This window comes from Oryzias latipes, chromosome 15 (genome assembly GCF_053564925.1).
Source record: "Oryzias latipes strain Hd-rR chromosome 15, Olatipes_Hd-rR_3.1".
NCBI lineage: Eukaryota > Metazoa > Chordata > Actinopteri > Beloniformes > Adrianichthyidae > Oryzias > Oryzias latipes.
In genome coordinates this window covers 1669061-1684421 of record NC_136251.1, presented here as the reverse complement: position 1 = coordinate 1684421, position 15361 = coordinate 1669061, and the positions used below count along the sequence as shown (strand labels likewise).

Here is a 15361-nt window from a genome sequence, read left to right as displayed (position 1 = left end):
GATTTTAGGTACTGCGGCGCAATTTGAGCTTCGGGTGCAGCACAAAGGTCTGGCTGCGCTGCCAGACGTCTGAATTTTTTTCAGGGTGCTGCGTCGCATCTACCAATCAGGAACTTGTTCTTTGGCACGTGACGTTTTCAGTTAATCGATTGAGAAGCCCCTGGCTGCAGTGTTTAGACAGAGGCGTGCCTCAACGTTTAACTCCGCCCACTGTATGTGATTTTTCGTCACAGTAAAGGTTGTCATTCCAAAATACAAAGTGTCTCATCTTTGTGAAGCTTCTTCAGTCATTAATGATCTGCTCTGTTTAGGAGAAAATCCTCTCAGTTCTCAGGTGCAGGTCGGTTGTGGATCCAGTTCTAGATGGAATTGTTTTCTTGCAGACTCAAAATTCTCTTTTCACATCATCAATTAAAGTGAAGTGCTCCCAGATTTGGCTTGTTTTTCCAGGATGAGGAGGGTGGTGTGTTTGTCAACTGAGCAGAAGCAGGGAATACAGATGCGGGAAAAAATGAATTGCATAGTCTAGTCTAGTGTAAGTCTATGTGATATATTTATATGATTGACACATCACCGTTCAGTCTGCCCGTAGCCATGAAGAAAAACGGCTGGTTTTTTTTCTCTAAAAAACCCCTCAAAGTCTTTATATCCAAAAATCAAAATAAATATTTTACTAAATTAAAAAAAATGTAAATGGCGAGCCTTAATATAATCATCTCAAGATACACTCCTGAATCTGGGAGGTGGCAATATTTCACCACGTGGAAACGCAAAATGGAGAAAAACACAGCAATTGCAGTGAAGAAAAATAACCTACAGTGGGAGGAGCACGACAACGCATTTAACCCCGCCCCACGTTGAGCCACACCTCGGCAGCCAGGGGCTTCTCCACCAGCCTGTGGAGTGTGGCGTACTAATAGGTCTTACTCACACTCCTTACCAGTAGGTGGCGGTAATGCCCCTCAACGCTGTGTGCCATACGCCAAAAAACACCAGAAGAAGGCCGAGCTTCCAGGCGCTGTCGGCTATTGCCTTCTTTTCTGGGGGTTCACGTGCCAAGGTAACGTCCTGCGACCCATGTGGTGAACGAAAGCTGGACCATTAAACCTCAAGTTCGGTTTCTTTCCCTCTCAGAAAGTGGGTCGGGTTTTTTTGCTGCCTTTAGTAATGTACGTAACGTCACTTAACGAACAGCACGAGGAGGACGGAGCATCGAAGTGAGGTATGTTCATGATCATGTCATGGACACGGTCCATCAGAGCCCTGAGGGGTTTTAACGAAGCCTTTGCGTGTACGTCGTGAGCTTTTCCTACCCGCATATTATTCTAGATAAAGCCACCCAACTGTCCTTATCAGATAAACTTACCTGAATGAAGGATGTAAAGTCGTAAAGACAGCAGGGTACAGTACAATCAACCAGATTGATCTGAGATCAAATCGACCTATATTTTCAAAATGAAATGCATCGATAATCGAATCCTCTTGGAAAATACTATCTAGATTGAGGCATGGTAGGTTTATTTTACTACAACACACATGTGATGTCATTAACACGGATCCGTCCATCATTCCAGTCCAGTGTGTGGACAGACTTTGAATAAAGTCATGTGACCATCCAGTGTCTAGAATGTTCTAGAATGTTCCCTTTGGATTCTTTGGATGTGGAAAAACAACAAAGGGGAACTTTAGGAAACTAACATGTGAATGGATTTGACATTTATTTTTACATTCATTCAAGTCAAAGCAGAACGGCTGAGATGTCGATTGATCAATCATTTTGCATAAACTGATGGATCTCTGCTGAACAGAGACTCTTTTTGTTGGTTATTTCTGATATTATGTTTGTTGGATTTTAACTTTTCTGAGTTTACTTCTTTCAGTTGTGAGGTTTCTGATGAGAAGATGAAGAACAAAAGTAGTGGCTGGACGGACAGCCGCCTCAGGCAGCGGGTGGAGCAGGTATAGACCCCACCTATCACAGCCTTGTTTGCTCCCATGGTAGATTGCAGAAGAAATATCCAGAGCTTTTCTACCTTGAGTAAGGCCCACAGCTCTTACTGTTAAGGACCCATTCACCAAAATGCACACACTCATTCACACTAGGGGTGTCCTGATCAGATGTTTTTGGGCCCAATGCAGTTCCAAGTCATATGACTCTGAGTATCTGCCGATACCGAGTCCTGATCCGATAGTTCTGTAACACATTAAAAAAAACGAACAAATTTAATAAACAGATGATTTTTTTTTTCTTTTCTTAACCTTTTTTTACCTATTAACACTTAAACATAGAATTTCTGTAAAGTAACTCTACAATCAAGTAGGAATAGTGTAACTATCAAGTAGTAAAAATAGGTTACTATTACCTAGTAAAAACTGGTGATATTTAGTCATGTGGAGAAAGTGTGACTTTAAAGTGACTTTAGCTTTAGTATCTGCAGAACTATTGAACATTTTTGATCAGATGTGATTCATATCTCCATTAAAATTTGTAAAAAACATTTTCTTTAACAATTGTAGCATAAATATGATGATGAGTATTAATGTCAATGAAACCATTTATTAGTTTTGGTTGTACTTTCTAGACAACATAGGATTCTTTTTGAACGTCTTAAGACCAGACATCAACATGCGTGGACATCACATTTTGGGTTTTATTACCAAAGCCATTAATTGTGCTTAACAGGACCCCAAGAAGAGAAATAAAAAGGATTGGGTCTTCAGGGGTTAAATGACCTTCTCCCACAGGAGTGTCTCACTGAGTCTGTTTTGGCACCACAGAGTGCCGTTTCTATTAAAAAGAAGCAAAAAATCTCTTAACATGCTTTGTTGGTTGCTTTTTGTGTTAAGACCACTCAATATAGACACTTGTCGTCAGTTTAAAACGTTTTTTGAAAAGGTTTTAATCCCAGAAGTCTGAATCTGTGAATATCTTACTAGTTTAGCTTATATTATGTTAGCCTAGCTAAGCTTAGCTGTTTTTGAGCAAACTAGCACCACAATAAATGTGCTGATCTGTTCATGATATGCAGACTTCCAGTAGAGCATTTACCTGGAATATGAAGCCTGAAATATAAAGCGCTGATAACAGGAATAAATTAAATGTCTGATACTGTTCAAGCTACAACATCCAATTTTGATCGAGTCATCAACCATGTGACCGGGCCCGATTTTCAATCAGGTGATCGGATTCACACTAAATGAAGGCAGGTCTTCCGTCAAGTCACTAACCAGACCAAAAAAGGTATTGTGGGGTTCAGTGTCCTGTTCAATGACACCACTACACACAAGCAGAGAAAGCACTACTATATGCCATGACTGCATCTTGTTCTGTGACAGATGTTTCTGCATGATAACAGGCACAAAGCCTTTTACTACAGTCTCATTGTGAAGGTATATTAAATGTTTCTAGCAGTGAATTTTAACGCCACAATCTGGATCAAAGACGAATCAAAAGACAGATATTATGGACTTCCTTCTCTTTCAGTGTCATTAGTGTTTCTGGAGAAATTCACTTATAAAGTAGATTTTTCTTTTTCTATTTAGATTGTGTTCACGCATTAAATACTAGGAGCCCCCTAATTAACCAGAATTTCTTATCTTTTTTTTTTTCTCAAAGTACCTGGCTTCAAAAGACAGTGAATATGTGGACCTGTCAGAGATGGCGCTGAATCTTCAGAGACTCTACAGGTGACTTGGTCTTGTCTGCCCCCTACAATGAGCCCAGGCTTGAAGCGTCTCCTGCCTGAAGGTGTTGTTGGTGACAGCTGGATGGTGTGTGACGTCTTGCTAACCACGTCTTGTTCCTACAGAGTGGACTACGGTAGAAGAAACAAGACTGCCTTCAGGATTCAGGTGGAGAAGGGTGAGGCACACAAAGGCTGAGACTTAATGTTCTTTTGGACTGTAGTTCTCATTTATAGTTTTGAAACTTGTGTCAAGGCAGCTAAAGTCCAGATTCCTGACCGCTGAACTTCAGGTACAAGTGCTGTCATGAAAATGTGTGAATCTAATGGCTCTTTTTCCTGTGGGTTTGAAGTATATGAAGCAGTCAAGGAGGCGTCAGAGCTCAGCAACATAGAAAAGAAACACCTTGCCAAGAGAGCCAGAAGCATCCAGAGGGAAGGGTAAGGACACACCCTGAAACTGGCTGGAATGGGTCCCAGCTACGCTTCATGTGTCAGATCCTGTAGGTCAGGGCCTCTAAGTATAGATTAGGCCTGCACAATAAATCGCAAATTTATCGTTATCGCGATTTCAAGCTGTGCAATATCCACATCGCAAAGTTGGCGAAAATCGCAATAAATGGTAAACCTTAAATGTGCTAAAATAATCTTATGGCAGCTTGAACTATTTAACGAATCGCAGAAATCCATTTATGCATTTGACCAATCAGATGGAGCCCTTGATGTTGTGGACCAATCGGATGGAGCTTTTATGTTAGATGTTGGCCTCCTATGTAGACCAGGGTCATTTGGAGAACAATTTAAGATATTTTAACTCTTATTTAAATTAAACGGTTGCAGTGAAATGGAAATGTTTTTGTTGTTTTGCTATTTGTTTAAGTATCGCAAGTTATATCGACATCGCAATACTGATCACTAATATCGCATATCGCAAGTTTTCCTCATATCGTGCAGCCCTAGTATAGATGCAAATGGACAGAAATTGGGCAAATCTGTCATTCAGCAAAAAAAAACTGTTTTCAGCCACCCTATGTAAGACGATGTCTGTACAGGCAACATTTCACTGAGTTGGAATAACCTTTTTTAGAAAATACACCAGAATATAGTTTTACATTTTAGATATAGTAAAAATTCTTAAATTAATTTAAATTAATTTTGGCAATGTTTTTAGATAGTAAAATGCTGCTGATGTTAGTGTCTTGATATGGCTGTTAAAATTCAGGTCAGAGTCTAGGTTTCTGACTTGATTTGAAGGTTTTAGTGACTGAGAGTGGAGGTAACTGCTGACACTTTCTCTTTGTTTCTGTGGAGAAAAGACAATAACTTCAAACAAACAAGACAAAGTCTTGTTTGAGTTTAGCTGGAGAAAGGTGTTTTGCATCCAAGCACTGATCTGTTGGGTGCAACAACTGAGTGAATCCACTGGCCCATAGTCCTGACCTGCTGTCAGTGACACATAGATCTGAGGATCGTTTGCATAGTTATGATAAGATATGTTAATACTGCAAATTAACTGATCTAAAGGCAGCATGTAGAGGTTGAACAGAAGGGGTCTCAGGATTGGTCTCTGGGACACACCACAGGTCAAGTGAATGCAGTCTTAAGGCCCGTACACACCGGGAAGAATATTCGCCAGCGTTTTTCGCCACGTTTTTTGTGTTCACACCCAGGCGATTTTCGCTGACGATGAGCCGAGTGAACATGCAATTTCATTCCCTGACATTAGATGGCGCTTAATGTAAAACAGAAATACTCCTGTACACAAGGTGGCGCTGCGCAAGTTTACGCTTCTTAAACTCGCTTTTCCCTCAGAAGAGGAGAGCAAGTATTTACGCGCTTGTCAGAATCATACAAAGAAAACATGAATATTTCAAGCACCAGTAGCTCCAACTGGTGCTTGGTTCAGGGATATTTTAGAATGTCCGTCATTATTTCTTCGCGGCTGTGTAGATGCAACTCAGCGTCTATCTTCTTCGTTGGTATGTGTGCTCAGCAAGGCAGTGTTGTGTTTGAGCGCCCCCAAGTTGTGTTTTACTGTAACTTCAGAGGCTCCAGACACGTGTGCAAAAGCGCCGTTCTCATTGGTCGAATAGATTTCGACGCGACGCATCAAAAAAAAAACGAACCCGTGGCGTTTTTTCGCGTCGGTGTGCACACTCTCATTGGTGCCCTTTGTTTAGTCACGAGGCGTTATTTGTCGGCGAAAATCGCCGGCGAAATTCGTCCCGGTGTGTACGGGCCTGGAGACGCAACTCACAATTTCAACAAAATATTTTTATTATTCAAAATAAGATATTTTCAGGATTAAGACAGGGACTTTGCCAGCATCAGTGTTTAGGCAGATGTCAGTAATTACCTTGATAAGAGCAGTTTCTGTGCTATGATGGGGACTTAAACCTGACTGGAAAACATCAAGTCGGGGAGCTGTTGATAAACAACATTTTCAAGGGCTTTTCTTAAAATGGGCAAATTTGAGATGGGTCTGTAATTGTTCAATACTGTGACATCAAGATTGCCCTTCTTCAGGCGAGGTTTAATGAGTGCAGTTTTTAAGGCCTCAGTAAATGTTCCAGATTGAGTGAACGTGTTAACTATTTGAGTAATTGGTGCTGACAAAATTTTCATTACAGACTTTATGTAGCTGGTTTACTAGAATCTCACAAGACTCAGTTAAAGCTAATGTTAAGGGCCAAAGTTCGTCTCAGAGGAAGTTCTCAATGATGACATGGGACACTAAGATGCAGAGAATGAATACATATTAATATTTGATTAAGACAGGGACTTTGCGGCTTTAATTATTATTAATTTCCTTCTGTCGGAAGAGTCGCATTTTGAGGGCTTTAACATACTCGAAAACTCACAAGATTTTGCACACACATCAGAAGTCGCGAAAAATTTAATATTTTATAGGAGACCGGCATGGGTGCACAAAAACAGCTCGATAGTGCCATCTACAAAATTGGTTTCCGGGAGCCCCACCACATGCTTTAACGTACAAGCTTGATTTTAACAGGGCATGTTCATCAGATGGAAACCTACAAAACTTTCAACACTGGTGTGTGGTGGTGATGCTACAAAAGTCATAATTCTGCATTGAAGTAGGCGGGAACGAAAACATAAACATCAACCATGGCGGATGATGCTGCTGAGATCAGTCAGTGGAAGGGAAGCGAGGTCACCGCTTGGATTCATATTTGGGGTGACAGCTCCATTTAGGCCAAACTCCAGGGCTCTTATCGCAACCGGGTGGTTTTTGAAAATTTTCCCTGACCACGTGGTCAGAAGCGCGGGGGAGACCCTGGGGGGGGGGGGGGGGGGGGGGGGGGGGGGGGGGGGGGCTGCAGGTAGCATGTGTGATGGAAATGGTGGCTGAGGAAAAAGATGAAGTGGATTCATTGATCATGCCTACAGCGCCCCCTTTTGGTGAAAATTGGAATTCAGCCACATACTTGGAAATTGTGTAGAAAAATGAGCTGTAGCTTTAATTACTTTTTTTCTTGACTCCAAAAACGTCGCTTCACACACGGTTTCAGCACACACGCCACAGCTGGCCCACTGACAGAGCGCTGCCGTCATCAGCGGTGGTGGATGTGCAATTACATTTTAATGTAGAACGTAAAAAAGGATTTCCCCCGTCACATGCGCCTCCCAGGCATTTCATGGCACTATTTAACCCCCATTTCTGGGATGGATAATAGATAAATGAACACTCTTGGAATCAAAGTCCCAGCTGTGTTTAAGTCACACTTTGTTGTCTAGACTAAAAGCAGACAAACATTCACCTTGAGAGTAGCACGATTTTCTAAAGGATTAACAATACAGCTCATATCTGGGGTTCTAATGTTTTAATTAAATTAAGAAACCCTGTCTTCTCCACGGTAAATATGGGTACCATGTCTTTGGCTATATGCAAAGCGAGCACTTTGGTGATTGTTCTCCATCGTACCCCTTTCCTAGGAATGGGTACCGAACCCATTGAATGAGCCCTGGGGCAACATTCTTCAAGAGCGCAGTTTAGTTAAGATCTGACCTCATCGGTTCTGATATCGGTATATATCGATATACTGGAGAAGTCCAATTTCTTTGTGTTCCACAAGATATAAACTAGAGCTGTGACTGTGTGGGATTTTTGATCACCGCGCTGATGAAGCAGGAGTCGCGGTCAACCCTCCCCCGCCCCGCCGCCGAACACAATATCCCTCCGGCGGGAAATGAATTCAATTCATAATTACAACGCAGTATTACTAACTATATAACTAATGAACTAACTATATAGGTGTTGTAGAATGAGTGTGTATGTGTGTTAGCACGCTGCGTGTTTTCAAGTGTTGCGGGGTTAACAGTAATAAAAGGTTTCCCCCAGGTGTTGGAATAGGTTTGTGGTGCTGCTGCCTTTGACAGCAATGGGCTTTATCATTATTGTTATTATAATTACTATTTCATAACAACCAATTTTGCTTTTTGTTCATCATAGATGTCTCCCAGTCAAGAGCCGAACACTCCAAGCATTAAATATGAACACAATAAATCAAAATATATCAGTAGGCATTTAACTTTCTGTTAGTTTTCTAAAGGCTGTTTTACTACGTTTGGTAGAATGAATTTTAAAAGTAAGGCTCATGGTCTTTGTGTGCCATCCCAAGATTTAATTTCTGGAGGCACCATTGCTTTAAATACTAAATCCTCCTTCTCTACTGTTTTCAAATTGCCTGAGAAAATGCCCAAAGTGCCTGTAAAATGCATACAATGGACCCTAATTTTCAAAATGTTCCTGGAAGAGGATCCCCAGACCCTCCCTCAATTAGCACCTTGCTTCTTTAGCGCTTGTCTACCAGGCTGTGCCTATTAGTTTTAGCTTCCTACTTTGAAATTTTTCTCCCATCTCTGTTCATCTGCTTTACCTTGTGCTGTAGCTCACCGTCTTTTCAGTGTCTCACTTTTTCTTAGCTAACCTTTTTCTCTTAAACTACACAACTTCTTAATTTCACCCCCCAGTCTCCCTATCTGCTCTCCTCATTCCAGATGACACACCAAGTACCTTCATCACAGTCTTCCTGATAACTTTGGCTGTAGCTGTTCACTCAATTTGAAGAACCTCCTGATGTTCAAAAACCTAGTCTTGTGTCTTGAAGACATATGTCTTCTTGTGCTCCTTAATTTTTTTTGTGAAGAATTTCTTTACCACCGTCTTTTCCATCCAGCTTTGTTTTTATATGTGCAGTGAATGTGGCAGCAGCTCAACAGACTCCACTGACCAGGACGACGGTTTCCGTGAAAACACTGTAAGTGTCAGGTGCTGAATAGAGCTTCCGGGGTTTGAGGTATTATCTTGGGTATTCATATGCAGAACCCAACACATTTAAATAATGCCCCCCCCCCCCCATTATTTTTGGTGGGAAACGACAATAACAATTTTGTATGCAAGCATATATGTTTCATATTTCAAAAAGAAATTTAATACCCAAGATGCTTTTTTTTTATGTTCGCAAAAAAGCTGCGTTCATTGACTCAAAATTAAAATGAAAAATTAATCCGTCAGCTTTTTCCTCTTTAACATAGCTCATACTGTCACTTAATTAAAATGATAAAGAAAATGATATATGACATTTCATTGTCAAAAAGTTATCTCGTTAATGTGTAGCAAAATTAAATTAGAATTAAAGCCGCAAGCGGCGTTGAATGGCCCGCAGGCTCAACTTGCCCCCGCCGCCCACCTCTATGTACCACTTCCGCAATTGCTGCCCACCTCTACGCAGCACCGCCGACCTTTGATCAATGTCAGAGCTGCATATGCTAAAAATGCTAACTATGCTAGTAATGCTAATGTAGCTAAAAGTGATAGCATCACGATCAGCATCATCTACTGACTCAGAAAAACAAATTGCTTTAGATGCTAATTATGCTAACAATGCTAGTTATACTAATGTGGCTAAAAGTGCTAGCATTGCGATCAGCATCAACTCATTTAAAAAAAAACATTGTTTAAGATTTCAATTATGCTAACTATTGTAGTTATGCTAATGCGGCTAAAAGTGCTAGCATTGCGATCACCATCATCAACTCACTAAAAGCTACATGTCATAAGTTGATATAAAAATCCACTTTTCTCAAAATGGCTGCTTTCCTGGTGATTTTATCTCCATAGCAACAATTTTACATTCTGATCGCCTAGGGATAACGAACAGATCGACGTCAGTTTCAGACGAATCAAAAAAAGTCAACTTTTGGATGCCCTTAGCAACAGGGGTTCATTGGTAACCACGCCCACATTCCTTGTATGTCCATGTACAGTGTTTTTCATTATGTTCAGTTCCAGCCATGGACGCAGGCATTCCATTTCATTAGTTACAGTATACACTGTATACAGAATACAGTATACACTATATACTGTATTCTGGATACAGTATACACTGTATACTGTTGACAGTACGCCACTTTTGCTAGCTTGTTGTAGATTTTGAACACACCGTTCAAAATCTACAACTTGTAATTGCAACATTTTCCCATAGTAGCTTGCTCTTGATTCCTAAGTAGTTACGGGATGATCGATAAAAATCCCAGCGACAAGTTTACGTTTGTTTCTGAGATTAAATATGCTTTTTTTTAAATGAAAATGATGGCCTTTTTCCAAAGTCAAAGGTTGAGGAAATTCCAGAGGTGGTTGTAGACTTATGCTAGGGACATGTGCGTGAAATTTGCGCAAAATTCTGATTTTTTTTTTTTCATTTTTGCCGAGTTAGCACATTTTTTTGCAACGGTTTTATGCTTACCACACCCACATTCCTTCATAGATCTTGTCAGCGCGGGCCAGGGAAACACATATTTCATTTTCACGACATTCCGATAAAAATGTGCGAGCTAGCTAAGATCACAATGTTTGCAAATTCGCCATACAGACAATGTTCAAAATCTACAACTTCTAATTCCAACATTTTGTCCACAGTACCTTGCTATGGATGCCTGAGTGTTGAAGAAGAAGAAGAAAAAAAAAAGAATAAGCTGTTTGGCGAATTGATTTTTCATATTAGTTTTGAGTCAACGATTGCAGCTTTATATTGCAAATGAAAAAGCATTCGTGTTTTGACTTTTATTTTGAAATATGAGATACATATCCTTCCATATTTTTCTGCTACTTTTGGTTAGTCCATTTTCATTTCCTCCAGGTTCCAAGAGGATGAACCAAAGTTCACCTTCTGGAATTGTAGAAGGCAGAAATAATTCAACAGTATTGGTAACATTAACACAAATATAAACTATGTGTGGGTGATGCTTACCTGTCTCATCCCCAGGCAGGTGTTTTGCTTCAATAGAGTACCATTCACTTTTTCTTCTTAAACTAAAGTTGTTTTCCTTATCGTCTGTTCCAATAAAAAACACATTTCTTTATTGTATGGTTTGTATTAATAATTATTTTCCATATGTTTACAGCTCAACAGCACTCTGACTTCACTGTACAAACCTGGCATCTCCATTCCCAGCAGCCCTTCTAGCAGAGGGGCTGGCATTCAAAATTCTGGGATGCAGGTTTCCTCTGGAGGCTGGTTCATTGACAAAGGCCCAGGTCCTACCAGCAGCAACACCCTCATTGACCTGTGTGAAGACGAGCCAGTTGATGGCCATGTATGTGACCTAGTTACATATGAAGTACAGTTGTGATATTATGTTTTCATTTGGTAATCTGCAGGGGTGGGGCCAAGTCATTGTTTAGCAAGTCACAAGGAAGCCTCAAGTCTTTGTCCTGAAGCCCGAGTCAAGTCCCAAGTCAGAATCAGAATCATTTATTGTCATTACAATTCTTAAATGTAAGCTTCGAGCAGCTCAGGACAAAAACGAGAGTTAGTCACAGTGTGCAACTATGCAGTTATACATGAATGGAAATGTGCAATTTATGAATAGAAAGTGAGAGGTAAATGTATAAAACAAGCACCAGTAAAAAGTCCAGTTTCTGACAACGGTACAGAGTTTGTGTCATTGAGGGTGTGTGCTTATATTATCATTTTCTTGCTGTTGTCCATGAGTCTCTTGAAGTAGCAAGGCAATTTCTAGAATAATGATAAAGCTTCCTTTTACTGCACAACTTTGTGAATGGACTTAATTTCTGTGCATTAGCTGCTGGTGGCGTTCAGGCTTTCTGACGTCTCTTACAGCAAAGATGTCATGTAGCTGATGGTTTAAAGAAGTGGTTTATTTTCAAATATATTTTGTTTTTCTGTCTGTGCAGACAGAAGTGGCCTCATCTAGGGAAAACAGGATTCTTAAGAAGTCCAGAAAAAGAAAAAAGAGCTCAGCTGATCCAACAGAAACTCAGCCTCAGAACAATAAAGGTGGTGCAGGTGATCCTCCTGACAGAACTGTGCTTCATTTGGCTTCATCTGTCACACAATAACCTTGTTTTAAAATGTTTAAATTTTGAACACAACTTTTTTTTCTCTTAGCTAAGTGGAAGCCTTTAGAGCTGCAGTATCCCTGTGTGACATTTGAGGACGTGGGGGGGAATGAAGAGGCCTTGACGGTGAGTTTGTCTGCAGCAGTGGTCCTCAAACTACGGCCTGCGATGCCAGATGAGGCCTGCATCCACATGTGACCCAGCCCCCTGAACAATAACAGAGGACGCATGATTTTTTTGCCACTGTGGCCACGCGATCGAGACTTGTACCTGCATAGACTGACATTTTTTCAAACCTTCCAGAGTCTGAAACCCCCCAAAAATCTGTCACATAGAATGGAATAATAGCTATATTGCAATACACCTTCTGCGAGCTCGCTGAATTTTTTTTTTGCGCAGTAATGTATGCTGCTTTTTTTATTTTAAACCGAACACCACGTTCTGCGCCCTGATGGGCTGGAGACAGGGCTCCAGACTAACTTTTTTCACTAGGAGCACAGTGGCCCCTAACTGAAAATTTTAGGGGCACAACCAGAAAATTTAGGGGCGCATACCGTAAATCAACATTCTAACCAAATCTACTAATTTCCACTGTATTACTAATAAATACTTTAATAATAGATGCAGAAATTACAATGTGCTGTTTCAAATTCAGTGTCACATTTTAATCTGCACTTTTGAAGATGCAACAACAAGGTAAACTGACAGCACCATCGCTGTCATGACAGTACAAATAAGTAAAGAAAACGGATGGAAATTTATCTTTGTGACACCAAATAGGTGCAGCCAAGATGCACAATAAGCGTGTTTGAGATCACCCAGGTGAACTCAACACTGCGCAGATCACCTGGTGTGTGACATATATTTTTGTTTTTGCTCCAACATCAACTGTCAATCATCACAAAAATATCCCGAGAAAGGGGTGGGAGCAAGGGGCAAACCTACCCGAACACAGCTGAAAACTGAACTGACTGAAAGCTGCCCTACAGACTACAAAACAATGCATTATGGGACATGTGTCCTGATGGTTTTTGTAGTGGAGTGATTAATTAAAATAATTTAAAATACCAATTCATTAAAAAAGACTACATACATCACAAAACATTAAAATAATCATAAAATATATAATAACACAGATCATACTAAGGGGGAGAAGAATATTAAAACTAAATTGAATGTTAAGGACAACTCCATCTTCCTGTTCTCCTTCAGTCTTGCTGCAGATTCGCTTTCATCTCACAGCCCCCCTGCCTGGTCTCCCCAATGATCCAGGCGAGGTGCTGGTTCATCTCAAACACGTCTATCGTTGTATTTTCCCCACGTATTTTCAGTGTGTCTAAAACTAATGTTGTTTTTGCTCGAGCGTGTTTAAAGTTCAAGCCCCGTTAGCTGTCACGCATGTAGGTGTGGGACATTTATTCTCCTCAGCTGACCCGACTCCCGCGGGAGCGGCGTGCTGCCGTAACGGCCGTGCAAAACCGTTTGATGCGCCGCCGTAACCAAAACCTAATCCTTCCTCCGGGTCTGTGTGACCCAGAGAAAAGTTCAGCACGGACTGCATGTATTTAGACAATTACAAGCGAATAAATACGTTCTAAAGGAAAGTAAGGAACTCCTTCATGTGGTCTGGGGAGGGGGCTGTCAGGTTTCCTGCTTTCAAACCCTGTCATTGTCACGCCCCCCAAGAGTCATATACCCCACTGTGATTGGATGGTCAGCTCCGCGCACGACAATGAAAAAGTGTCATTCATACAAACAGGCGGGCTGCTGTAACATTAAACCTTCATATTAAGGCGGGGGCCGCAAAATATCATCTTGGGGGCCGCAAATAGCCCGCGGGCCGCGAGTTTGAGACCCCTGTTGTACACTCTGGCACTGGTACACCAGCCGCAGGTCGGAAGAATGAATCAACGGTTCTCTTGCCCATAGCTCAGACGCACATATCAGGTTGTGATATTTGTCTCAGTTTCCTTCCCACAGATGTTTACGCGCACTCGATTATCTCTAGGCCCCTCCCCCTACACGCATTTTAGCCACTCACAGTGGCTTTCCCTATTCTTCTCACACGCAGTGGCCGCCTCACAGAGAGGCATCACACGAGAGTGTACGTGCTCGCGTTTCATGAATATGTGCGCGAGTGTGTGTGTGTTTGCGTGCGTGTGCGCTCGCGTCTCATTGATTATTTCATTGATCATTGACTTGCCCCTTCCACGTTTAATGTATAAAATATATGGAGGGTGGGGGAGGCAAATTTGCTGGTCGCACATGTGCGACTGGATGTAAAATTCAGTCTCAAACTCTCAATCGCAAAATGCGACCAATTGTTCGCAATCTGGAGCCCTGGCTGGAGACCTTGAGAATCAATCTCATCCATGGTGTGTCACTTGTACAGATACTCTCCAAATCTACATAAATCTTTGATCACGATAACTGCGTAGCTGTTTATTGCCCAGGTCTTATTTTTGCCATTGAGCTGGCTTCTCAGGACTTGCCTTACTCATTGGAAGTATTTAGCTGTTGCAGCTTTCCTTGTTGCCTGCTCCAGGTTGCCATTTGCCTGTGGAATTCCAAGGTACTAGTAACTGTCCTCGATGTCTGCTATTGTTCCTTCTGGGAGTGAGACCCCTCCTGTGTGGACTACCTTGCCTCTCTTTGTCACCATCCAGCTGCATTTCTCGACCCCGAATGACATCCCAATGTCAGTACTGTAGTTCCTGGTGGTGTGGATCAGGGAGTCAATGGCCGCGGTTATATGGGCAGAATTTCTTGATCGGATCAATGATTGGGTTAAAATTCACCCGTGCACATGGGATCAGAAAACCTTTTTCCGATTAGAACAAACGTTCCCATGGTCACACTTTTGGTTGGAATGAATCATTTGGGCATGCGCAGTAGTGTTGAAAACTCCCGGATGAGGAAATAGGTCCCGTTCTAAACAAACAGCTGCCATAGACATTTGTTTTATGCAGCAGTTCGGTAATATACGAGACGATCTTCCAAACTTGCTTTTATTAATGTCATGAATAGTATGAAGCGCCTGTTCGCTCATCGTTTTATTTCATCCGTGTGATCAGTGCTGGAAGAAGGGTTAGGACAGGCTATAAACACAGACTAACAACATTAGCCTGATGGACACAAAATCCTGGACCATAAAACGCTGCAATCTGCATCTTGGCTGCACGTAAATGTCTGGGAATAACATCAGTCTTTATTTTGTCGGGACACAACTGGAAACACAAATCCAAGTGATTGTTTGAACAGTTTCTAAGGACTGAGCGACATTTATTTCTGC

The 15361-nt window shown here is 41.4% G+C and overlaps 1 protein-coding gene across 8 annotated transcripts in view; it reads left to right on the top strand.

The window, feature by feature from the left end:
- The first annotated feature begins 920 nt into the window (after positions 1-920).
- Positions 921-15361, top strand: part of nvl (nuclear VCP like) — a 62541-nt gene continuing 48100 nt past the window's right edge. For 2 of the 8 annotated variants that reach the window (XM_078931633.1, XM_023963692.2), the window contains exons 1-9: positions 977-1222; positions 1881-1959; positions 3617-3687; positions 3810-3862; positions 4037-4124; positions 8905-8965; positions 11112-11303; positions 11905-12007; positions 12119-12195. In XM_078931633.1, coding sequence (XP_078787759.1) covers positions 1903-1959; positions 3617-3687; positions 3810-3862; positions 4037-4124; positions 8905-8965; positions 11112-11303; positions 11905-12007; positions 12119-12195 — 702 coding nt within the window. In that variant the 5' untranslated portion in view covers positions 977-1222; positions 1881-1902. Of the gene's footprint in view, positions 1223-1880; positions 1960-3616; positions 3688-3809; positions 3863-4036; positions 4125-8904; positions 8966-11111; positions 11304-11904; positions 12017-12118; positions 12196-15361 lie in introns of all 8 variants that reach the window. The other 6 variants (XM_078931631.1, XM_023963691.2, XM_078931632.1 and 3 more) reach the window with 6 other exon arrangements.